The sequence below is a fragment of the Diadema antillarum genome, unplaced genomic scaffold (genome assembly GCF_040938485.1).
Source record: "Diadema antillarum isolate AM-2024a unplaced genomic scaffold, OU_Dant_1.0 scf00000164, whole genome shotgun sequence".
In the NCBI taxonomy this organism is placed as follows: domain Eukaryota; kingdom Metazoa; phylum Echinodermata; class Echinoidea; order Diadematoida; family Diadematidae; genus Diadema; species Diadema antillarum.
Genome location: NW_027271053.1, coordinates 961,645 through 988,246, shown reverse-complemented (window position 1 = coordinate 988,246; position 26,602 = coordinate 961,645). Strand labels below are relative to the sequence as shown.

Sequence of the window (26,602 nt, the reverse complement as noted above, 5' to 3'; positions counted from 1 at the left end):
TGAATGGAGTGCTAAAAGGAAGCAGAAATGGTATTATGAGTTCTCACAGGATAATGCCATGTAGAAAACACATTTATATGTGCCTGGAACTAGTCTGCGAACAAGCTACAAACTAGAGACCAGAATGGAGGGAAGCTAAAAGGTGGTTGTAGCCACCTGTATACTTGTACCTGTGAGACTGAGCCATTAGTAGTGGTGGTGTCAAAATGTCTTCAGTGGCGTTTTGCACCACATGCTTGGGCCAAAACATCCGTTTGTCAGATGCGAATTTGACTGCCACGAGAACTGATGGTTTCAACAATGGAATCACGTTCAGCGACAGACCGATATCTGTGGGTGAGAAGGTGACCATAGAGATAAGAGGAGTCCTCACAAACTGGAGTGGTTCCATCCGATATGGCTTTACAAACCACGCTCCTGGAACCATCGATAAACTGCCTCCGTATGCCATGCCAAACCTGAGCTCCCAGCCGGGATACTGGTGCACCTCGCTCAGCGATAAGTACAATGAAATCGGCAATACTCTGACGTATTACATCACCAAAGAGGGCAGTGTCTACGCCTTTGTGAACAATAACTCCATCACAAGTGTGAATGCGGACAAAACCTCTCTAGATGTGAAGAAACCCATGTGGTTTGTGATAGATGTGTATGGGAACACAAATGAAATAAGAGTAAAGGGAGGTAAGTCGTCATTTCATGTTACTTGATATGATCAGAATAATTCTCCAAAGTACATGTTTTACAGCAGGGGACATATTTAGCACCTGTCTTATCTTTGTTAAATTCCTGAAGGTATCAGGAACTTTTTAAAAAGTCTTAAATTTTCTGCATTTTGCATTATTTAGTCTTTATCGGTCTGTGTGCTGGTGAAGTTATCACTTCATTCAAAGACACAGCAAACACTTTTCACACTGTAATCAAAAGCAGGAACAGTATCAACTGAAGTCTACATTGTAAGTTCTTGTCGGTTGGCTGTGTCTGAGTTGGATTAGAAAATAATGTGTTCATACATCATGAAATGAGATATCTGGCCTTCTACCCCCCCCCCCCCCCCAAAAAAAAAAAAAGGAAGAAGAGATTAATTCAATAAAACGAGGAGCCCCACCCAGGTAATGAGTAACATAAGGGTTCCGTTTAAGTGTATTACATATCATCGATACATTGGACATCAGAATAAGCCGGGACACACATGTATGCTATCTTTGAACTCTTGGCTCACTCACTAATTATCAAAGCAATCATGGCCAAATCGCGCTGATCATCAGGAAATCATCTGGGCCCCATTTCATAAAAAGTTGGTATGATATCAACTCTTGCTGAAATAGCAATTGTCATGGTAATGAAAAAAAAATCCAGCTTCCTGATTGGCTGCTGCTATGGGAAGTTGCCATTCCAGCAAGAGTTGCCATCCTAACATTTTTTATGAAATGGGGCCCTACACTTGAGAGACCAATGTATCGGGTAAGCCTATGTGAGGGGACAACAACAAAAACAAACGAACAGAAGAAGAATGCTGTCAAACTTGATAGGGGCTATCTAAAGAGGGCATGGTTATCCATCTTGCATCTACTTGTTTAGATCAAGATGCTGCTCCGGCTGAGATTCTTGCCCGTGGTCCCGACGCCATGCTGGCTTTTGAACAAGCAGCCAACAGCGGGACCAAGCCCATCTTCAGGACCAGACTCATGCTGGTGGGACAGGACAGGGTTGGGAAGACAAGCCTCAAGAGGTCACTGACAGGTCAAAGGTGAGCTGGACAATGTCAAACACTTCATTGTCTATAACCGTCAGGGCTGCACACTAACCTATTTCATCTACTGGTCCAACCTGTCCGTCGATCCAGTAGGTACCCAGTTTTTCCATTTTTTTCACTGGTGAATTCCTGAAAAAGTTACTGGTCCTACAGTGGCTTTTACTGGTCAGGAACCGTCGGACCAGTGCCAATGTGCAGCCTTGCAAAACCTACTTTTTGATGTTTGTAGTACATTAGGATTCTTCAAAGTAACACAATGTTAGTTCCCTATTTGTACCAATGAAAGTATAGATTCTATTAGATGAATGCAGTATATGCACACCAACGGTATGTTGGTATCACACACTTTTATACATTCTTGTTTGCAAACAAATCCTTGGACTGCTAATCAATAGTAGTGCATATACAATGTAACTGATAGGAGACAACATTTTGTATTGTTTGGTCACCCAATAAAATCAGTAACTTTATTTATTTCCTCTTTTGCTCTTTGAAGATACAATATAGCAGAAGTAAGCACAGATGGTATTGACACCATGGATATGTGTGAAATCAACGTCCAGGATGCCACTGGCTGGCAAGTACAGGATGGAGATGATCAAGAAGAGGCAGCGGATGTCGGTAGGTGTTTTTATTGTTGTTTCTCTGTTTGTTTTTGTAAATTGTGACCCTGCACCTCAAAACAAACAAAAAGTCGCCAGACATGGATATTTAGTTAAGACCATATTCTGAAAGAGCAGACTTTAAGCTTTAAAGTGATGTATAACTCAAATCAAATGGACTCTCCTAACCTATCTAAATATTGGAAAGAAAGCACAAACTCAGGAAAAGTGTGAACTGAGAAAAGAGGCTCTGAAGTACAGTGTCTTTTCAAGCGCTTAAACTTTACCAAACCGTGCTGGATGTGCGATGAATGGGACAAAAAACAGGAAGTAAACCACCAGAGTAACAACAATGAAGGGATTATCAGATTAAACTGAAATTGAGCATGCCTCGTTAACACATTATGTCCATAATTAATGCCAACTTTCAAAGCAGTAGCACTATCCTTTCAAAAGTTATTATAGTTGAAAGTGAAGAGTGTGGACAAGGTTTTTCAGAAATGAAAAAGGGATTCTAAAGACACATCTAATCACACTATTTTACCATAAATGTTCGAGACAAACTGCTAAAAAAACACACTTTTCTGCCCGTTTTATGATACCAAATTTTGGCACAATGTAAAAGAAGACTCGCTCTTTCAGAAAATATGAAAAAGTCAAGTTCGGCTAGGTTGACCCATTTCACTTATTTTCAGTCCTCACGCAAAATCAGTGTGTGCGACTTTTTGTTCGTTTTGAGGTGCACGGTCACAATTGTAGATGATAAAACAATTTCTTACTGGTAGTGAACTCACCTGAGAATGAATGGATGCAGTTTAAAGTACACTGTAGCATTACTAAAGTTGCATACTAAATGCTCTGAATGTTCGAAATGTTCATCAAATTAAAAATTTTGAAAGTATAGACTTTCTGTCACTTTTAGTCAGACAAATTATGAAGTTGCTTGTACATTGTAGAAGGACAATGAGTGTTACAGATCCATTAACATTAACATTACAGATCCATGAACATTGTGTAATATCCTTCTGCAACCTATTCCCTGTGGATCCAAATCATTTGGTTGCCTGAGAGCAATCATGTGACCAGTCTTTAAGTTTGCCTTTCATGCCCAGTAGGCTTTTATAAATTTATTCCATTTACCACATACTAATGACCAGTACTAAAGACTGCTGTGTTGTAATTTCGAATGCCAGTTTAAGCCATATGTAACCCAAGAGATCTTAGGGAATCCTTTGCAAGGTCAGTGGGGAATTTAGAAACTTGTAAAGAAAGGGTTGATAATGATCAGTATGCCTTGTGAACTAGACACCCCACAGTCTCCCACACAAAGGTGATTGGTTTACAGTCGAGATGAAGAGAATTACATATTATGTATTCTCTGTTTTATAACAGTTAGTTTCAATGCATCTTATCCAATCTATGAAGAAAGCAAGCCAACAGGCTTGTCAGTGGAAGAGGAAATGCTAGTACGGGTGTAGTTTCGTTTGGTGTTGATGTAACAGTGCAAGAACCTCTAGAAGGTAAGTGCCAGTGCCTGTAGAAGGTTTCAGAGTTCAGGATGTCATCAATACTCAATTGTTGTTGTTTTTGTTTTTTTGCCAGATGACTCTTCGAGACTGCACACGACCTACATCGAGGCCCTGGCCCTCAACATTGCCAAGGTGCTGTGGAAGAAGAAGAAAGAGGAGAAAGAACCAGCGAGCTCTGGTCGCAGCAGCAGAGGACAGAAATCGGCCAACATCAAGGAGTCTTTGCCGGAAGGAGAAGATTCTAATGATGGCTGGATCACAAGTGCCTCTGACACAAGCAGTGATAACCATGAGGTATTTCCAGTCATGAATGTTCCTATAAGTTGGTGGCAGCACTAGCTGATCCTCATGAGAGGGGACCAGGCATTTTCACAAGAATCATCATATTGTAGGGAAACAGACCCTGGATTCAAGAGGGTGCTACTACATGGACCCATGCTTGTGCCCTTACCATATTCTTACCGTCCAAATAGAATTTGTGCATATGCCACGCACGATGATTATGTTGAAAATGGTTGAAATAATGTCTATCCCAGCTTGTCTCTGGATTCAACCTTTCTTCCCAGTTGACTCTGCCTACTACATATGGATCTTTCCAAGACAAAATTTGATTACTAGCTAGCTGCAAAAACTTATATGTACAACATTACATGTAGATTGACTGAAGGTTATCAAGCTTATCTTCTGATAAGAATTGCAGTGATCACCATACCATCTAACAGTGCTCACCTTCTTGAATCCTCAGGTCACATGTCTTAAAATCAATTTTGTCAGGATTCAGCTAAAGAGACTTTCTTTGCCATGAGATTTTACATGCATTTTTACATCACTTCTGTGTGACCCAGTCTGTTTAAATGAATAGTCATTAAAACTGAATTGTGTATCTTTAATTTTCAGTATTATCCTATGTGACCAATCTATCCAACAGAAGAATAGGTCTCATACCAGGTCACATTCAAATAACTAAAGAATGAAGAGCAAAATACCAGTGAACAAGAACCAATGAGGACACCAAAATACAATCAGCAGTATTTAGAAGTAGTACCAATCGGTAGCATATAATTGAATTTCATGTCAGTGAAATGGCTGATTCTTTTTCTTTGTAAGCAGGGCTTCAATGCAAGGATTAAATTCCCCTTAGTTATTGTGTATGAGCATTTTTCACTGGACTTGAAGATTGGATGTTGAGGTATTCCCAACCATTTCCTTGACAGGAAAATTCTTCATCGGAGGATCAGCTGCAGGATCTTGCCAAATCCCTCGACCAGGAGACCTTTGACCTTGTGACCTCCAAGGTCGAGAGATTCCTCACGGAGGCGCAGTCGGGGCAGTCGGACCTTCTGGAAGAGAAGGAGGAGCAAAAGGACTCAAAGAAAATTGTCCTGAGTATTTGGGACTTTGCTGGACAATCCGTCTACTACACTACCCATCAGGTTGGTTGTCAATCTATACCATTCTTCAGTGCTTCTGTCTTCAAAAGTATGCAGATACCACATAATAGCCCTCAAAGGATCTGTGGCTTATTTTGCATGGTTATTATATTTTTTTTTTCAAATTCATCATCACTTTTTATCAACAAAATACAAATTGCCAATCCACTATATAGGGCTACTTTAGTACTGCTTAAGGGTGAAATGCAGAATGTTTATTCTGCTTTGTTTGTGCCAAAGTATTTGAGATGTATGGGACCAAGCTAGGCAATCAGAGTGTGACATTATCCCACAAATGAAGCCTGACTTGTTTCTAGTACCATTTAGCAATCATTTAGTCATCCCTTAACTGTTGCAAGGGAACAATGTTATCAATATCAATCCACATGATATGATAAGCCAGTTGGTCTTGATTCTTGCATACTCATTATCAAGTTGCTTACTACTTCACTTCACTCGTATTTCAGTTCATTCATTTTTCATGCATGATAGATATGCAGAAAATAGTATGCCCATGCACTTACCGTAAAGTTCCGTGTATAAGACGCACCCGTGTATAAGACGCACCCCTACTTTTGGACCTAAAATTAAAAAAAAAAAAAAAACGAAAATTTCCACACAAATATTGGTGTGTCATACATATTATTTCAGCTCAAAATCTCCCTAGAATGCAACATGTATTTGCTCTATTTTTCGTTTCCTTTTATGCTTTCTTTTAACGGTATTCATCGGACATCGGCAAAATATGGAAGACGCAAAATGCGAGACTTGTCTTGGTACTCACTTGCTATTGTTTCGCCTTTCAATCGTGGTACATGTATCATATCGTACTCGTGAGTGTACAGTACGATCTTTGCTATCATACATAGCAGAGGGTGTCTCGCATATTGACGCATGTCAGACTGGAAGGTTCATTACGAAAAATAAGAAAAACATCAACAAGTGTAGCAGAGGGATCGTACGGCGAGATGTACGGTGCGTACGGTAATTACACTCACTGTTGTTTCGCCTGGAGGGATTACCAGTAACATGTGTGTCTCAGGTACCATGATTGTATGCACAGTGCTAGCCTTTTGCAAAAGGCAGCTCCCCATAATTTCAGCTCACGCACACAAAGAACAATGGACTTGCACACACAGCACGCAACGGGCAAGCGCGCTCCGATCCGATCGCTGTGTGCACGACGCGAGTCCATTTGATTGCAAGAGCCTCTCTGCAGCTGCTGCCTTTGCACAAGGCTTGCTAGCTAGCTAGCTACAGTGTAGCTATGCTATCCTACCTGGCATTGTGAAGGCATGCAAACGAACGCCATGGATATGCATGCATGCTTCACACATCGTTCATATTACGGTGACAATAGTGTCGATTCTACTCCGTATTTTACAGCTTTTGTCTATGGCCATATTGATACTAGTACATTGATAAGTTTTACGGTATCGGTAATTTAGTAATGATACCTGTACATCGCGTATTTCAGCTACTAGGTTGGCTGTTGGTAGCTTGGTAGACTGATACATCGGTAGCAGTGCTGTTGTGAGTGTTACAGCTGTTGTCTATGGCCAGATTGATACATCGTTACTGCACAAGGCCGATGTAAGTTTATCCCGTATTTGCAGCTTTTGTGTGTGTCCAGATTGAAAGATCGCTCATTTATCTGTAAGTTTTAGTGATTGCTTACCTTCCAAACGTCGATATGGGCATACATGGCCCCAAGGTGACCTTATAAAATTGGGTGTACATGACAGATTTTTTTCCGTGATTCGACTGTACCCGTGTATACGACGCACCCCCGATTTTCAATGTTTTCCGACGAAAAAATAGTGCGTCTTATACACGGAACTTTACGGTATTTTAAAAAAGGGAACACCACTTCAATATTATAGCTTTGGGTCATTAAATTCATCACCTTAATAAAATTGACTTTGCAAGAGACTGATCTCTAGATCCTCACTTGTCCATACAAAGGTGTTGTGACTTTGAAGTAATTGTGTCGCGACTTTTGAACTAATTGTGCCTTCCCTTCCTTTATAGGTCTTTCTCTCGCCAAGAGCAGTGTATGTAATCGTCTTCAGTTTATCCAATGAGCTCGACGCACCAGCACAGACCCAGATACGACGAGGAGATGACGAAGCGGTAAGTTTGTGTGATCACTGGAAATTTCTTTACATTTCCCCCTTCTTTTAACCCTTTCAGTGCTTTGTTGCCAATTTGCATGCATGTTGTGACTGCTTTCTTCAGTGATTGTTACAGATGTCTTAGAACTTGTTGTCAATGAGTAGAGATTACCTAATCTTCATAATTTCAATTGTGTCACTATGGTCTTTCTTGTGAACTGAGGCACATTGTTACACCTATAAATGGGCTTACTAACTTTTTAATTAGGTCAAATTTGGATGAATTGCTGAATGCTGATGAAAAAGCTATAGCCAAGTTCAGCTAAGTGCCTCGGCACATACACTTGTATAGGGGTCAGATATGACTGATCAAGTGATCAGTTTGTAGCAAATTCATGACTGCCCTTAGTGTGAAAGTTAAAAAGAAAAGATCTTTTGTTTTATCGCTTTTAAATATCTGTCATCAGTCCATATCAAAATGCTAAACATGAAAAAAAAAATCACAGTTCATCAGACAGCTATCAATGTTGAAACACCCTAACCCACACATTATATGTAATTATGCATGCATGTATAGATATACTTTACACATGAAGCTTTTGTAAATGTAAATTGTTGTTATCTGTCTACTGGCTAAGAGCCATAATCACTCTGACTGTTTGTTAAGACGTTTACAGTTTGTGTTTTCATGTCAAGATTCTGGGACAAAGTCCGTCTCCAAGACTTTGCATGACCAACTTTTTTTTCTGCTATCAACACAGGCTGAATACGCAGAGAGTGAGTTCACTAACCTCGACTTCATGGATTTCTGGATGAGGTCCATTCATGCCCACACCGCCGAGAATCGAAAGAGCGCCATTGATGGCACGATGCTCTCACCCCCGGTCTTTGTTGTGGGCACTCATCGCAATAGCCTCGCAGCTGACTTAGATGAGCAACGAAAACTGGTCAGCAGTCATTATGTTCTCTTTTATGCTACCCTCTATTTGTTTTATTTTATGTGGATACAATGTATGATCAGCTGCCGATGAACAGTAACTCCTCAATTTGAATAGAAATAACATTTTTGTTTTGTCCAGAGAGTATTTCTTGAACAGAAACCTTTTCTTTCATAAAATGCTCCAAGAATGCATTGCCAACTGAGTAGAGAAATGTCTAGGTGTTTTTTTTTTTTTTTATGCCTCCGCCACGTAGTGGTGCCGGAGGCATTATGTTTTCGGGTTGTCCGTCCGTCCGTCCGTACGTCCGTACGTACGTCCGTACGTCCGTACGTCCGTACGTCCGTCCGCTTTCGTTTACGCGATAACTTGAGTAATATTTACTGGAATTTTACCAAACTTGGTCCAAGTATTAAGTACGATGGGGCAATGATTTGATTAGATTTTAGGTGAAATCGGCAAAAGGTCAAAGGTCAAAGGTCAAGGTCATATCATGAAATTTATCCGTTTACGCGATAACTCTAGACTGTATGGAGCAAATTTCACCAAACTTTGTTGGAGGATGATGTATGATGGGACAATTACTTGATTAGTTTTTCAGTGAAATCGGACAGAGGTCAAAGGTCAAAGATCAAGGTCAAATCCTAAAATTTATCTGTTTACGTGATAACTCAAAACTGGATGAAGCACCTTTCACCAAACTTGGTCCAAGGATGATGTATGATGGGACAATTAGTTGAGTAGATTTTAGTGACATTGACAAGAGGTCAAAGGTCAAAAGATCAAGGTCAAATGCTAAAAATGTTGCTATTTCCCCCATATCTATGCAATGCCCGCAGTTATTTTCTTGAAACTTAGTGTAGACATGTACTACTGCATAAAGATTCTCCAGAGAGAGTTTCATGTCATAAGGTCAAAGGTCAAAAGGTCAAAGGTTAGGTGAAAATGTTGCAATATCACATTTCTCACAAATGGTTCAATGTACATGTTGTATCTTCATGGAACTTGGTACATATGCATGTACTGACTGGCAGGGATTATCTAGGGAATTTAGGGGTCATGGGTCAATAGTCGGGGGTCAAAGGTCAAGGTCAACTCCTCAAAATTTTACTATTTCCCTCATTTACTAGTATATGCAATAATTGCAGTATTAGTTTTAAAATTTAATATATGTACATGTATTACTTAATGGAGATTCTCTTGGAAGTTTCCAGCCAGAAGGTTAAAGGTCAAAGGTTAAGGGTCAAAGGTTAGGTTTGAATGAAAAAAAAGATATATTTTGTACTGTACACTCTTTCTTCATACCTTGAAAATTATACTCAATGCATAAACTTATAATAAGGTCGGTCAGAAGTCAAGTAAAAGTTTTCAATTCCCCAAATATGTGTACCTGTACTCTTTAATAGACAATTATAGCAAACCCAGTTTATGGAAAGTGAACATTCAAGATATTTCTGATAAACCTGTTATTTCGATATTTTGCCAGTTATGTGAAACTGTCATCACACATTGTGAAGACATTGTACTATACACCTATTGGGAGAATCATGCATTATGGCGGAGGCATCAGTCGCCGTAGCGACATTTCTAGTTTTTTTTTTTTTTTTTTTTAAGAATTGCCCCCTGTACTGTGTTCTGCATTAATGTTCAGACACAGTGACATACTTCAAAATGTTTGCATTGCAAGTTGGTTTCAATGTTGTGCACAGTGGCCATGAAGTATGAATGATTGAATTCTAGGAAATTTTTAAGTCTATGTCTTTGTTTGTGCAAGCTCTATCAAGCATATTATTTATGCCAAACGAAAAGTTTGGAAGCTCAAAAGCAGTTGAAGAGATCCATGTAGTGTCTCCCGTTTGTGTGAATCTATCAGGGTCGCACAGGTAAAACAACAAAGATGTCGGATCATTATTTCTTAGTGCTTTCTTCCCGACCGATTATTGTCACTACCTGTCTAAACCACAATGTATGGTATCTTCCAAACAATCAACAAACTTTGGTTTGAGTCTTGAACTCTACAATGCAGATGTAGCTGTGGATATCATAACTCTCATTGAAGAAGCCAATTTAAATGTTAGTTGAACAGAAAGAGATACTAGTTGATTGTATTGTAATGATGGCAAAGGAGGTTTAAGCGCAAGTGAATAACTGTTGCTCGAAGAATGGCTGATGCTCAATGTATGTATGTTTTCTTTGCCTGCCCGTGTCATAGGTTGCAGAGAAATTCAACAGAATACAGAAAAACCTTGTGGGAAAGCCCTACCTCAACCACATCATCCCAACCTTCTATGCAGTGGAGAACAATATCGATGATGGGGAGGATGAGGAGGTAGGAAAATAGATTTTTCTTGTTGGCAGACAGGAGTCTTGCTAGATCTCTACAACTTCTCTGTCATTTGTGTTCCCTGTCATGTGTTTATTAACTTAATTATGTAAGCTGTGCATGCATGTATTGAGCAGTAGTAGACCAATTTTCAAGTCTGAAACAACATTTCTCAAAGTTTGAACAGGTATTCTTGCAGTCTTTCACTTCTTGATATAATTACTGGTACATCAAGTGTGAGTGTGCATACAACAGCCTCTTTTCACACTATACTCATTATGGGCCAGAATTCACAAAGATTGTTTAAATTATTAGTCCATGGTTTTAGTGTAGCTCATGGATGAAAACGAATGCAAAATTTGTGCACCTTGCACATGGAGTTGTCAGTGTACGTTCATGATTGAATGTCTATCAGCTTTCATGATGTGCCACATGCATGTACATAATTTACATATCCCTGGGACTAGATTTAAACTGAATTTCAGCCATAATATACCGTGTAAATGTGAAAGCATACCACGTTAATGGATAAACTTACAAATTCACTATCCACAAGTACTAGACGTACATCAAACTTTGCTCTATTTCACTACATTCACATTTTCAATTCTTTAATATGATTTCAAGAAAAGGTTTAAATAAAGTCAGGCAATTAAAAGTTCTTGCCCATGTCTGAAAACTTTGGAAACTTGTTTGTGCGTTTGCATGCTATGAGTTCCTCTGTCTTCACTTGATGTGATATCACTGTTCTTTCCACATGATGTGATAGCACTGTTCTTTGATCCTCTACAGGTGGTGAAGCTTCGAAGGCACATTGAGGCGGTGGCTGGTCAGGAGCCCTACATGGGGGAACACATACCCCTCAAGTGGCTCTGGTTCCAGAAGAAGGTGGCAGACTTCTTGTCGCAGGGCATCAACTACATGAGCCTCGACAGTGTAAGTATATGGGTGGGTGACACAACATTTGCTCCTGTGACAATTTACTCCAGTCTTATTTTCACTAAGGACTCACATGTAGGGTTAGGGTTTGGGTTGTGATAAGTTTTTAGGTATAGTTTGATGTGAGGTTTAGGATTAGCGTTAAGGTTATGTTTGTGGGTAGAATTTGTGTTTGGCTAAGCATGCAGATAGTTCATGGGAGCAATTGTTGCAGGAGCAAAATGTCATGGAACCATTATAGGTGACCTATTAAGGAATGTTGTCTTCCTTTCTTCCTTAGCAAACATTTTCATTTTCAAATCTTGGAGTTAATTGATGATGATGATGATGGTGACGATGATGATGATGGTAATTGTAAATTAACATTACACATTCTCCTTATAAATATGCTCAACTGTGCGTAACAATATAGTAAATAGAATATAGGGAGAGTGGAGCTACAGCACGTATTTGTAACAGAACTTGGATCAGAATGGGAAATCTAGCTGTACTGTGCTAATACAGGGAAAAGCAGCCAGTGATGCTAATCATGATTTGAATCATAACTAAAAGGAGACCTCTGAAAAGTTTATTCACCCAACAAAAATACATGTATGTAACAACAATAATCGGGCTATTGAAAAATTTCCTAGAACAAGTGATTTATCAGAAGATTTTTGAAGCTGCTAATTGATAATGCATGCCTAATTGATTGAGGGAGACTATTTTGGAGTGTGGAAGTTATGTTAGTGTTTGGTTTAGACAGGGAGGTTGGAAAAGATCTACAGAAATCATAGTGTTATAGCAATTTTCTCATGTTTGCATCCATTTTTTCTATTGACAGGTGACTCAGTGTGCTGCCTCAGTAGGGGTGACGTCCGAGATGGGGGTCCAGACGATGCTCCAGTTCTACCATGACCTGGGGGTCATCATCTATTACGGGGGCCCCGGGGCCAGCGACTCCTCGCTGCGGAACACGGTCATCCTTCGCCCTCAGTGGCTGGTGGACATCTTCAGACGGGTCATCACCATCAAGGACATTGATGATAAGGTGGGTCAGAGTTCTAACCTCTCACCTCTAACCTTTAACCTCTTACATCTCTCCTTATCTCACCCCTCCCTTCCCTTCTCCCCTCTCCGCCCCCAACACCCTTACCTCTTATCCCAGACACTTGGGGTGTTGTTAGTGTACTGCAACTCTCTCTCTATTTATATCTCATTTAAATCTCATCATATCACTCCCTTCCCCCCCCCATCACTGTACCTGTATTTGCCTCTATCTATCTATCTATCTATCTATCTATCTATCTATCTATCTATCTATCTGTCTATCCATCTATTATCTATCTATCTATCCATCTATTTATCTGTCTATCTGTCTATCTATCTATCTATCTATCTATCTATCTATCTATCTATCTATCTATCTATCTATCGATGTATCTATCTCCCTCTTTTTCTCTTTCTCTCTGTCTTTCTTTTGCTCTTCTCTTTCCCTTCCCCATTTTTGAAATGTACTGGTAGAGTTAAAATGAACTTGGAAGAACTCATCCTATAGGAAGGGAGTCTTAAAGTCTTTGAGCAATAAAATGAGAATAGAAGACAAGAAATGCAAATGATTGACAACCTGTGAGAACAATGTTGCCGCCCTTTGAGTGAATTTATTGAATTCCATGTCTTTTTTTTAGTGGGCTTCAATTGTTACTTCATCAGCATACAAGATGACTGCCTGCACCCCATATTTTTCTCTTTTTACGAAATGTTTTGCATGAGAGGCATATATTTTCTTACCCACTTTCCTTCAGTCTGCATAATGTACATGCATTTTTTTTCAACTGTCATCTGCACAATGTTTTCAAAAGCATATTACACATGTACTTGAACATTGACAGCTTTTATCCATCCAAGGAAGAGGATTATCAACATATTGTAAGACACATTTTGTCTTTACAACATGCTTAGCCATGGAAGTCACACACATCTTGATATAGATTACACTTACATTGGTGGCTTGTTAATCCGTGCTTCTGTTTCTGACAGACAAGGCACTGAGTAAGCTATTTCTACTTCTTTCCCCCCACTCAGTGGTCACTCCTGCAGGATGCGTGGAGTCGACTGGACCAGGACGGAGTGCTCCAGGACAATCTCCTTGACCACATGTGGGAGGACGTCCTTGACCAGAAAGATGTGTTGATTGGTCTCATGGAGAAATTTGACCTTCTTTGTGAGAGGGTTCCTCCAGCTACAACAGTGAGTACTTTGAATCTTTGTAAGCGTGATTTTGATTAATGATGGTTTTGTTTGTAACTCTTATGTATGTTATTTGGATTCCAGGGATTGCTTGGAAATCGCTTGGAAAGTCATATCAATTTACTTTGGCACACAACGGGGTTGATGTCTTGCTCTCAATTCCCATGCACTACCCAATCGTCCAATGCACCATATACTCTTCCAATACACCACCCCCTTTCTCAATGCTCCATCCACTCTTCCAATGCCCCACCCACTTTAACAATGCCCCATGACCTCTTGTAATGCCCCACCCACTCTTTCAATGCCCCACCCACTCTTCCAATGCCCCACCTACTCTTCCAATGCCCCACCTACTCTTCCAATGCCCCATCCACTCTTTCAATGCCCCACCCACTTTTACAATGCCCCATGACCTCTTGTAATGCCCCACCCACTCTTTCAATGCCCCACCTGATCTTTCAATGCCCCACCCACTCTTCCAATGCCCCACCTACTTTTCCAATGCCCCACCTACTCTTCCAATGCCCCACCCGCTCTTCTAATACCCCATCAACTCTTCAAATGCCCCACCCACTCTTCTAATGCCCCACTCACTATTCCATTGCTCCACCTACACTTCATATGCCCCACCCACTCTTCTCAATGCCCCACCTACACTTCTGATGCCCTGCCCACTCTTCCAATGCTCATCTAATCTTCCTCTCCCCACAGCCCAGTGATGCTGACAACACATCACCCAGCGATCCAGAGAGGACTTACTTTGTGCCTTCCCGCCTCCGGGAGTGTCCTGACCAGGAAGACCTGATGGCGGACACTCATGCCTGCATGACTTTCTTCATCACATTCGGTGGCTTCTTGCCAGGTGAGGGTGCCTTGTTTTAGGCACTTAGTTTCTCAGATTTTGGTCCACGAGTTATTCATATCTTAGCTCTTCCTTTGTATGCAAAATGTAGGATGTTATTTGGCGCATTAGCATGAATGTCTCTTTACTTTTTGATATGTTTTATTTTACATGGGCCTTCATTTAGACCCTTGCATTATCTCTTTCCACTAAGCAAGATGTCAGAGTACTTCATCATCAAATTCTTCTAAATACCTTGAATTTGTTTTCTTCCTTAACTCCTGAAATATATCGCTTTTCATCAGCATCAGCAAGATAATTGAAAGCACGTAATCTGGCCAATATATTAACATTCTTTCTTTGAAAGAGTCAGTGGCTGTATGGTTTGAAAAGGAAAATATAAGCTAAAGAAAGTAAAAGGTGAATGTGATTGTTTTGTTTTGTTTGAGTTTTTTGTGCAAAGGAATGATTGAAGCGTGAAAAATAGGACTGCTCTGTACCATGCTTTGCCAAAGATGTACAAAGACAAAGAATGATTGCATTAACCTTTGACCCCATCTCTACCACAATCATATCTATTCCGCCCCAGACGGTCTCTTCCACCGGATCTTGACGCGAGTGGTGAGGTGGAGTCAGGAGCAAGGGGGGCGGGAGCCACGCCTCTTCTTTCGCCAAGTACGGTTCTTCGTCAACGACGAGCATGATGCCTTGATAGAGATGGCCCCTGCCAGATTTGCACGCATCAAGGTAGACTAACCCTCTTGTGTGCTTTGAGTGAACGTTGGCACCAAAAAGAACTTGTAGTGTTGTACACCTTGTCCAAAAGTCCCTTGCCCAGAAAGGGTTCTGCTGCTTTCATTCTCTGTGGACAGTCTTGTACTGTATAAGTGTTACTTTCGCTAGGGTTTAATTTTTGCGAATCACTGTTGGACTGTGAATTTTACAATACGTGAAAATGTCGCCGTGTGCTAGGCTATCAGTGCACTTTACGATAGCCTTGGTGTCAATTCGCAAAATTAACGTTTCATGAAAATGTCTGTGATGTGCTCATTCACGAAAAAATCTGTGCATGAAAGTAACAGTTTATACAGTAGGAGGTATGTAAGTTTTCTCATCGATATAGCTTGATGTGTTCAGAGATCATTTCAGAACCGCGTCATAAGCAGTGATTCTGCCCACAAAGTAGCAGTGCATGTCTTAATTTAGCCAGTTTGATGGCATGAAATCAAATGCCTTTGGAGGAATTGATGTACATTGTATGTGAGACTTGTTCCAGCCAGTCTTAACCACTTTCTGCCCTCATTCAATAGTTGTAAAACTTATAAATGCCAGTGATTGTGACGAAGAGTGAAGCTTTAAGAAACATCCTCCACTGTATGAATCATTCTTTTGCTGATCGTCCAATAACTTGAGTACAATGATGCAATTGCTGATGCAAGATCGTGTTATTCAAGATGCTTTTTCTCAATAGACAGTTGGAGGTATGGAGATCTCTTGCAATAGTAGTGTACACTGTATGCAAATTGTATGAACCACATTGTTGTATAAGTATGTAGCATTTTATAGCAGAATGTGATAAGGCAAGCATGTTTGGCCCACTGAAGATAAACTGATGTTCCCATAACACTTATTTCCCATTTACTCCAGCCTGAGAATACTCAGGACTAGTCTTCAATGGGGTAAAGTGATAGAAGGTTTTTGGGGGGTTTTGTGGGGTAGGCACATTTTATCAAATCATTTTGACTATGGACTTTTGTTATGTGTAGTACCATGGTTTTACATTCCCCTTGTTACTTGCCTCGACAGATCACAGTTTTACGGGTAGACATATACGATGAGGAGGAGGAGAAAGAAGAAGCGGCAAAACTGGAGGAATCCGGCAAAGAAGCATGTGCCAAGGTAGGCGCTTTGTCATCTCTGTCAGTGACTCATGAACTTTTAATTTGTGGATGGTTTTATGGGACACCATGTATTCTTTCTTGGATGTAAATGTGTTCCTGGAAAGGACCTACTCACTCTCTGGGAACACACTCACACATCCAAGAAAGAGTACATGTTGTACAAGGAAAACATCCACCACTAAACATCCTTCCTTCAAAGAATTCATGACTTGTGTGCTTGTAGGTGGTATTGCAGGACATTGAACTTTGATTTATGATTCATTTCTGGTGAAATAATGTGTGCTTAGAACAGCAACAGATTGAATGCAGATATGATACATTGCAACATACTTTATTTTGAGTTGTTGTACATTGGCTTGTGTGATGTTTTATTGATAACTCACAAATGTTCAAGTGCCTAAATCAGGAGGTGTAGCAGATACTATGTAGTTGGTCTTTTTTACAAGCAATTATGTAAAAAAAAAATATTGCATTGTGTCATAGGGCACTTGGGAAATAGCCAGCACAATTACAATGAATAGTTAATGCTGAATTTATGTCTGCATAACAAATGACCAAAGTCCTTTTGATTTCATTTGCAATCCATTTTGCTACAATCACGTCTATTTCAGACTGCTTGTGAGCTGTACAGTCTGTACGACATTCTATGTTTCATCAATACATGTATGTTTCTGTCCTGTATAATGAAACAAATTTTACAGTGGCTCAAGTGTCATTTTCTTCTAATTTTGGATTTAGGTCCACAACTTCCTCTTCACCACACTGGCCGACCTGCGGCGTCTCTGCATGAAGCGGGTCCGCTATGAGTTCGAGGTGGCATGCCCCTGCAACCGCAAGTGCGCTGCCCACAAGAGGGCGGGCTGCAGCGAGAACCCCTGCCTGCACTTCCTGAAGTTGGGCGAGTGCCTCAGCAGGAAGATCGTGATGTGCGAGCAGCGGCGGATCAGAACCAATGTCTTTCAGAAGTGGTTTCCGTCAGAGAAGGCGGCAGTACCAGGTGGGTTTCACTTTGGTTGGACCCTCACTGACAGCTCTCGCTGACTGACAGTGTCGTTTTACACGATCTCATTGCTTCTTCTTGATAGATAAGGATGCGGATTTTGATTTGAAATATGTTGAAGCAAGTCAATGCTATGTGTGCAATGCCTCAAGAGTTACTAGACCAGTTTCAGGGGCAAATTACTGCCAGGATTTGTGATATTATTGTTATTATTATTAGACAAATCTATATAGGGCAGCTATTATATAAATATACTCCACCGCGCTGTGATGTAACAGCGATCTGATATGAGATACAATGAATGTGCAAACATTACATACTTGTAATCTAAAATATGTTGAAGCAAGTTAATGCTGTGTGATCAACCTCAAGTTTATCAGACAAGTTTGGGGTGGGGGTGGGGGAGGATAAAGATTAGTTCAAGTATTCGGGATATAAGATATAAATGTGCAAACGTTATGTTATCTGAAATATGTTGAAGCAAGTTCATGCAATCTGTGCAATACCTTGTGAGTTGATCAGACAAGTTTGAGGAGGGGGGGGGGGGGGTGGAAGGGGGAATTACTGTACGGATTTGTGATAGAAAATTTAAATGTGTAAACATTACATAATTATATAATACTGACTGGCCTCGAGGGAGATACCAGAAAATATTGCCCAAACTGAAAGAATATTGCTCGAGTCAAAGACTCTGGCAATATTCTTTCAGTGCGGGCAATATTTATCTGGTATCTCCCTCAAGGCCAGTCAATATCATAATTATTACCAATCCCTAGGTAAATTAAGAAAATATGTGAATACGGCTACACACTATGATATAGCTCAAGCCACATTTGACTACCTGTAGATCATCAACATGTCAAATAATTGAAATAACAGGTGAACTTCAAACATCTGAACGCTTTTACACTTTATTTTTTACTTCTGTTTAAATTTGGAGAGTTGTGAAACTGATGGTCACTGTGCAATTATTGAGCACAAATGGACTAGTCATTGTTTGACGCGTGGTGCTGCTGTAAGTGGTCAACCTTGTATGAGTTGATTTATCAGCGTTCTTCTACGGTGCGTGTAACCGACACCCAGCGACGTCCTGGAATGTTTTCTTTTTGTGGTCAATCGGAATGTTTACATTTAAAGCAGGGAGGTGGGGAGAGAGATTCCACTCTTTCTCTGGCCCACCTCCCTGTGTAAAGTGAATGGCGAAAAGCGGAAGATTGCACTGTTTGCACACATTGTTTTGTGTACGGTACGGTGTGTGTAACCGACACGCAGCGACGTGGTGAAACGAATATTGGCTGCTGACCTTTGACCCTGCAAAATAAGAACTGCTGACCTTTAACCCTGCAAAATAACAACTGCAATTGCCTCGCAAGACTACCTCGTATAGGTAATAATTGTAAATATGTTTAAGCAAGTTTAATGCAGTCTGTGCAATGCTGTGGGAGTGATCAGACCAGCTTCCTGACGTAGATGCCGCAAGGACTTGTGATATGAAATACAAATGTGCAAATATTTCACAACGTCCCTTTGCCTCCTCCACAGTACCCCTGCCGGTCAAAGTAAATGCTGACTCTTCCGTTAAGGAGGAGAATATTCCGTCCTGGGTGCGTGTCGCTGCTAAACTACTCAACTCAGGATCAGAGAATGCAGACTGGCTATCTCTGGCATACCGACTAGGTAAATTTCTCGGCTTTTCAAGTATTTCCATCCATTGACCGTTCATCTTCAAACCTTTCTAGATGCTGATTTTGTTTCACAGGGGCTGGAGACATAGTTTCGATTGGGAAAGAAATGCGAAACTAAACACTCTGATCTTTCTTTCCTTGTATATATGAAGAGTTTGTTTGCAAAAACCGATAAGTCCATATTTGCCAAATGGAGATATTTGCGATTAATGGTCAAGAAAAATAAAGAGAATAATAAGAAAAATTTTGCTTCTTTTGACCATAACTTTAAAGATGTACCTTTATATGTAGTGACCGATATATCATTTAAAAGGTATCATTTTGTACTTTATGACAGAGACCGCACTTCAAAATCTTCAAAAATGGACTTATCGGTTTTTGCGAACAAACTCTTCATATACAGAGTGTTATCAGTTTCCCAGAATGTTGCACAAATGGTACAGCATGTGGTTTGGGTGTGAAATAAATTTAAGTGGGGTTTTTCTTTGCCGCCATGTAAAATTCAGTTAGGTTTAGAGCCCAACATGCAAAACAAGATTCCTGGGTGCCTGAAATTCATAAAAGTATAAAAGTATTCCATATTCTTATTCAAGTGATATTTCGGCATGCAGTAGTGTATCACTAAATGTCAAGTCTTCGTCATTTGAATGCACACTCTATCTTCAATTGAGTCTTCAACAAGGCTGCACGTGCTGGTATGTGCAGCCTTGATTAGCCATTGTTGCCACGCCAACAACATGAATGCTCACGCCTGATTGGTTCTAGCCTCTGTGCTGGCATAATACAATGTAAGTAGCTGTTTTTACTGTGAGTTGTGTCTGCAGTTCATTGCGAAGTTGGACCCCATTCTGACCTTGTGTGTTTGTGGTCATCTCGCAGGTTACAAGAAAGCCAAGATTCAGAAGCTGACGGAAGATGAACCAAACCCAGCGCTATGCATCCTCCTAGACTGGTTCCAGAGCAGTGGCAACACTGCCCTCTCTGTTGAGATGCTTCTCTCATACCTGGAGCAGATGAAGCGGGATGACGTCGTCGATGTCGTCCAGAAGGGCCAAGGTAAGAAAATCCATCTTTAGCTTGGCCAGTTTACTAAAGTATTCCAATTTGTGAATATTTTCCCTGAGAGGTCCTTGTAATAGAATATTCTATCTACTTTCACGTACCCTATGGATTTCAATACAATTCTGTCTGGCATAACTATTTTGTTATTGTTATCACTCATCTGTGATTGGACACGGTTCATTAGTTTCGTTGGTAACCACACCTGAGTTGGGTAGTTGCAAAATGCCAAGTTGAGCATAAGGTTGTGCATAAGCATCCTCCTTTGCATTTCGTATATTCATCTGTCTCTCTTCAATTCTCTTCGAAGTCAATTCATACCATAATTTTGATATTCATTTGCGAGTCTGGACATGTCGGGAGTGGTACTCGTCTCGATAAGGGATTTTGCCGGATATGGGAGATTCAATGTTTAATTTACGCAGCTGCTGAAGAACGATTGCCTACCCAATGGTAGCTACATGTATACATGTATGTATCAATTTTGCATAAACATGCATGTCACGTCCTCGTCAGCTGGTCTGCATTCATACTCCCTCTGATAATTTGCTCGATGAACGATTGCCCGTACTGTGCCCTGATTTAATGAAAAGTTTTTTGTCCATTTATTCTTGTGGCGATTTGGGGGTAATAGTGAATATCTGAATGCATATTATCTGGATGAGACTTTGATGTGAATGTATGCCACTTGTGTTGGGAATAATTCTAATCTATATGATTTTATGCAGGAATTTTGTATGAGTTTGAAGTCCCCCTTCCCCCCATAATTATTAGATTGGAAAAAAAGAAAATCATGGTGATTTCGCGTATGGATAATAGAGAGATGCGGATAAAGGGAGACCGGATAGTAGAGGTCTGACTGTAATGCCTTTAAGTTGTGAAGTCATGTAACAGAGCAACTCAGTCGTTATTCTGCCTGCAGATGTCAACAAAGCGCCCCCTACAGTCTTCATCAGCTACAACTGGGGCATTCAGGAGGAAGTGCGGCTGCTACGAGATTTCCTGGAGCGCACGGGATTCCCCTGCTGGATGGACATTGGCCAGATGGGGGGCGGGGACGTACTCTACGGCAAGATATACGAAGGCATCCATAATGCAAAGGTGTGTATACAGTATTCCCCCCCCCCCCCCCCCCCCCCCCGTCCCTCTTCATTGTACCCCTTTTGGAAGGTCATTGCACTTTTTGAGGATGCACTGATCAACATCCATGGTAGTTTTGTCCCCATGATCAAGTCATTCACTGGTGTTGAAGATGGTCATTGGATACCACCAGTTTAACAGATGACAATTTGCCACCAAGTCTGCTCTTGGCACCATTTTATCAAAAGATAAAATTGATTTTAAATTTCCTTACTATACAGGATGACAGAGACTTACAGTTGAAATCAACCATATAATCAATTTTAGCTCTTCATAAAACAGGGCCCTGGTCGCATTTCTGCAGCCATGTATCCTCCCAGGTTTAGATGTGACAAGAAAAACAAATGTGTGTGAAATTTTGGTGTAATTAGTAAAAGGTGTTCTGAAGCCAGGTTTTGAGTAGTAATATTTATCGTACTGAAGAGATGTAAGTTAATGCTGTGCAATAATAGTGAAGTAAGTGTTAATGACAGATATGCATTTTTTTTCATAAGTAGCACTTCTGTCAAGCTGCTCTCTTATTGTTGAGCCATTCTTCTGTCATCCTGTGTACTTAACCTGTTTTTGCTAGAGTTTTTTGAAAATGTTTACAGTAGTAAGCCTTAGGAAATTTCTATGCCAATTAGCACTCAAAGCACACAGAGGGTTAATAGGAAGATATTCTTTTGAAACCCCTTTTCTCCATTAACCCCTTCCCACCCTCTCTCAGGTGGTCTTGTGCTGCATCACACCACAGTACATCATGTCGGATAACTGCAACAGGGAGATCAGCCTGGCCGACCAGCTGAAGAAACCCATCATCCCCATCATCTACAAAAAGGTTCCATGGCCGCCTCCCGGGAGCCTGGCCCTCATCGTGTCCCAGCTCATCTACGTCACCCTTGATGGTGAGACCTCGGCCAGTCCAGTGGCTGATTAATGTTGAAAGTTGAAAGTTTTTTTGTGTTTGTTTGTTTGTTTGTTTTTTCTTCCAAATTGCTGGAGCACACAGGTGTTTATGACATTTTAGATGGATGTGCAGCTGTGGATGTGGGTGTGGTTGTGTGTTGAGGTGAAGTCATTGGTATCTGTTTGTTTCCTGACCCTTTTTCCTGCAGGGGTTGGAGGTCACGGTGGGTCTGGGGCGAAGGCTGACCTGCAGCAGAAGTACCAGGATATCATCACCCAGATTCGGCGGTACACCAAACCCGTTGACCCCACGCCGGCCGTCAAGGTAGAGGGCTCCGACTCGGACGTCATCACCGCCAACTCGGCCGACCGCTCCTCGGCCACGCCCAGAGACCGGGGCATGGCGGTGAGGAGTCCCAGCGGGCGCGGCTCCCACCGCACCCAGAGCCTGGGCAGCGCCAGTCTGGGAGGAGGGGGGCAGAGACAGCCGCAGCTAGCTGCTGTCACCAAGTGTGCAATATGCACCATCTTGTGAGCAACACTCTGCTAGCATGATCCAACCATTTCTCATAACCCTTTGCATCCTCACATCCCAGACACTTGTTGATTTCTTCTAGCTTTCCTCCCCCCCCCCCCCCCCCCCCCCAACTCTCCCATTCCCTACAGGGTACATTCCATTTACACCCAGGCCCCATTTCATAAAAAGTTGATATGATAGCAACTCTTGCTGGAATGGCATTTGTCATGGCAACAACAAGAATCCGGCTTCCTGACTGGCTGTTGCTTTTAAAAGTTGCCATTCCAGCAAGAGTTGCTATCCTAACATCTTTTCTTAAATGGGTCCCTTATCAAGACCTGAAGGAGATTCTATTTTAACCCTTTTAGTGCCGGGGACTTTAGACAGTGTGTCTAACATCAGTGGAGTTTTCTGAGGCCAGTCAGCACTCAAAGCACACAACTTGTTAACTTAAATGGATGGTACAGTATTGGTGGAGATGAGAATTGGGCTTTTAACTTTTTGCAAGATACCAAGAAAACACTTAGGAAATAGCACAGTGCATACCATTTTAGGAGGAATTCAAAGTTTATTCGATGAAAATCGGGTTTGGAATGACTGAAACATCCAAAACACAAAGTAAAACAAAGCGATCGTAATAAAGTGTGGATCCCACACTTTACCAGAATCGCTCTGTTTTTTATATCTCGGCCATTTCAAAACCAATTTTTATCAAATAAACGTTGAATTTCTGGTTCAATTACACGCTCTTTCATATTTCACAAGAGGTTTCTCATTATCTCACAAAAAAATGTTAGAAACCTGAAATTAGGTCTCAACCAAAACTATACGATCCCTTTAAAACCACATGACGATTCGATGTTGATTTCAGCATCTCATATCCTTGGCCCATCATATTGTGCAGCATTGAAGAGAAACAAATTATCACAGTTGAAGTTTGTGGATGTTACAGTCATCATAGCAAGACTCTCAGCCAGTGCAACCACGATCTTGTTCATAACTTTGGCTGGAGTTCAGAAGGGCTCTTCGAATCTAGTCCAAGGAATACGCAAATTTGATTGTGCCGACGCATGTGATACATGGTGTACACCAACAAACATCCAATTATGTATGCATTGGCAGGCATATGTGCAAGGTAGCCTACTTTTCACACGTTGTAGTCTATGTTGACTAGATGATATCTAAACCATGGATTCGATTGAAATTACTCTGCTTGTAAATTCAAGTAGAATTCATTGAATAATTCAGTATGGAATATGACGTGATTTGGTTCGCTTATCAAATGTTCCATCTTTGTACAACCTCTCTTGTCTTTGTCAAAATCAAGCTGCCATTATACTGCCATAAATTCACACCCATGTGCTGAGTACATGCTAGCCTTCTTATACCATATGGGAGTTAGAGGGAAACTAACTAAGTGGATATGAATTACTAGAAGAAAAAAAAAACACATCCTAACATACTCAAGGACAGGTGTTTTTTGTCCATATCATGATTAACCTGGATCTCAAAGGCCAAATAGATTTCAGATCAACTGTTAGGTAAGTAGTTGTAGTATGGTGATTTTTATTTCAAATGCCTTCAGATGAACAGAAGGCAATCTAAACTATTCTGTGAGGAAGCATGATGAAATGTAGTTTGTGTAATAGTGTGGGATGAACCTAGTGCAGGTTGGTTGTATGCTTTACCTGTTACCATAATTTATTGCATGAGATAGATGCATAGGAGAGAAAACTGTGGTTATTATGACTGACTTATTTTGTAGGGTGTATGCTTTAATACCAGCTACCATAATTTATTGCATGTGATAGATGCATAGGAGAGAAAACTGGTTAATATGACTGACTAATTTTGTGACTAACTTATTTATTCATTTGTAAAGTTGAGCAATTTTTTTTAAAAACAAAAATATTCTTTTCTAAACAAGTGTGAAAGTCGGCGTGATTGGTTCTCTAGCTGAAAAAGAAAAGATAAGAGATGTTTCGTCATCAGCAATGTGTACTGTCTTGCCTGTTGTTAAAATAGAGATTATAAATGACGAGAAATAATAGTGATGATATACTGATGGCAGCTGTATAAGATGAACTTTTAGGGTGTCTTGTTAGTGTGTCATAGCGCCTAGGATGAACTGAAATAGTATTGTTGAACACATACACAGTCTTGAGAGACTATATCATGTGTACAGTTCAGTTTCTATTCTGTTGTATTTTCTTGGATGAACAAATCATTCCAAATTATCGGTGACCAGTACTGCTTTGATGTTTGTTTGTTGTTGTTTTTTTGTCAGATAAAGATGAAATTCTCACCTAAAGATTTGTCTTTATATGAGAAGAAAAAAAAGATAGTGATCTTGTATATGTTTGATAATTGTGTGTATGTAGTCTAAGAGCCTTGGTACATTCATGAATGTTTAGGCCATGTGTGAGAGGAAACATGACCCACAGGAATACATTAATCTTCTATTTGAGAATCAGGCGTATCTTTGATAAAAAGCTGCATACAAAATTCACATCATGAGAAGTTGGATGCATTAGTATAATTAGTTCTGAACATGTCGCCATAATCTACTGCAGAGTTTCAAGCTGAAATCATCTCAGATGATTCGCTGATTGGTTCTGGTTTCTGCTTTGTTGATTATTATTATTTTTACTGTTGTTGTTGTTGTTGCCAACTGCCTCAAATTTCTTACTCATGCTTGTTGCTAAACATGAAGTTCAAAGTTATATCCAATCATTCATGCATGCATTGAACAAGAGAAAGAATGTGAAAATGTCATAGCAATAGATGTGTGAGTGTCTGAGCAGTGATGGGGGAATGGTACATTTCTGCACCAGTGCATATGAAAGCGATGGATGAAGTTTGATTCAACTCCCGTGTACCGTCCACCGATCAGACTGAAGAGACGAAAATCTGAATGTAAATGTGTATCGTTGAAATTCAAACTCCTCTGAGTAGCAGTGTGTCAAATATCAAGCAGTGTGTGGTAAATAATGCGGTAATGAAATTTGTGTTTTGCTGATGTACTTGTACAAATTTTACCAGTCTGGCATGGGCCACTCTTAGAACCAACTGGAACTTGGAGGTGACTTTGTCGCTATATTTAGAGTGGGGACTATGTACCCAGGTATTCACCTTTCTCTGGTGGTTAATGAGTTTAGTCATTGACAGAACTCAGTCACAAAACTCGATGATTGTATTCAAGCCAATTCTCAAATTCATACAATTTTTTTTTTTCATATAGTGTAACAAAATTGATCATGATTTGTATAACATATTTTGTGTACTCGTCCTTGTAATGTAGGAGAAGTACGCTGCTTTGCCAATGGACAGTGTTAGAATATTGAAAGCTAACCTTACCACAAGCAGCAGTGAAAATGATGTCATGTAAAAAAGAGATGTCTTTATTGCCACAGAGTCGTATGTTTTGCCCATACGGGAATTTGGATCGAGCAGACATTTACAGTTTGTGGTCTCAGTGAATAGATTTAGCTGAAATGAATGGAGAATAATTGAGACTGTTAATTAGGATAATGATGATATACATGAATAATCAAGGATATATTGATTTTCTGTATTTTTACTCATATATATATAAAGATAAAGTGCAATAGAGACCACTGTTTAATGGAGGAAGCAAATTTTTTTAATAAGGTGTACGTGTATATCTTCAAACTAATTGTTCTATACTAATGTAATTGCATTCTTCTT

General features: G+C 40.4%; 1 protein-coding gene across 1 annotated transcript; it reads left to right on the top strand.

Moving 5' to 3' along the window:
* On the top strand, positions 1-22,912 carry LOC139722391 (uncharacterized). Its single transcript, XM_071633697.1, has 20 exons — positions 1-684; positions 1,582-1,750; positions 2,253-2,377; positions 3,961-4,181; positions 5,102-5,320; positions 7,349-7,450; positions 8,193-8,378; positions 10,582-10,698; positions 11,485-11,628; positions 12,455-12,661; positions 13,696-13,842; positions 14,575-14,725; positions 15,294-15,451; positions 16,511-16,603; positions 17,344-17,602; positions 19,148-19,282; positions 20,170-20,346; positions 21,272-21,450; positions 22,199-22,376; positions 22,587-22,912. Exons 1-20 carry the CDS (start codon positions 207-209, stop codon positions 22,910-22,912), a joined length of 3,771 nt encoding a protein of 1,256 aa, XP_071489798.1. The 5' UTR covers positions 1-206.
* Positions 22,913-26,602: the final 3,690 nt, after the last annotated feature.

What these genes read in the sequence shown, in the direction of transcription:
- LOC139722391 (XM_071633697.1), top strand. Translation starts at nt 207, where the DNA reads ATGTCTTCAGTGGCGTTTTGCACCACATGCTTGGGCCAAAACATCCGT. An exon ending in TTGACCTTCTTTGTGAGAGG is followed by an intron (nt 13,843 to 14,574) that starts GTTCCTCCAGCT and finishes CTCTCCCCACAG; the next exon opens with CCCAGTGATGCTGACAACAC. An exon ending in AGAGAAGGCGGCAGTACCAG is followed by an intron (nt 17,603 to 19,147) that starts GTGGGTTTCACT and finishes CCTCCTCCACAG; the next exon opens with TACCCCTGCCGGTCAAAGTA.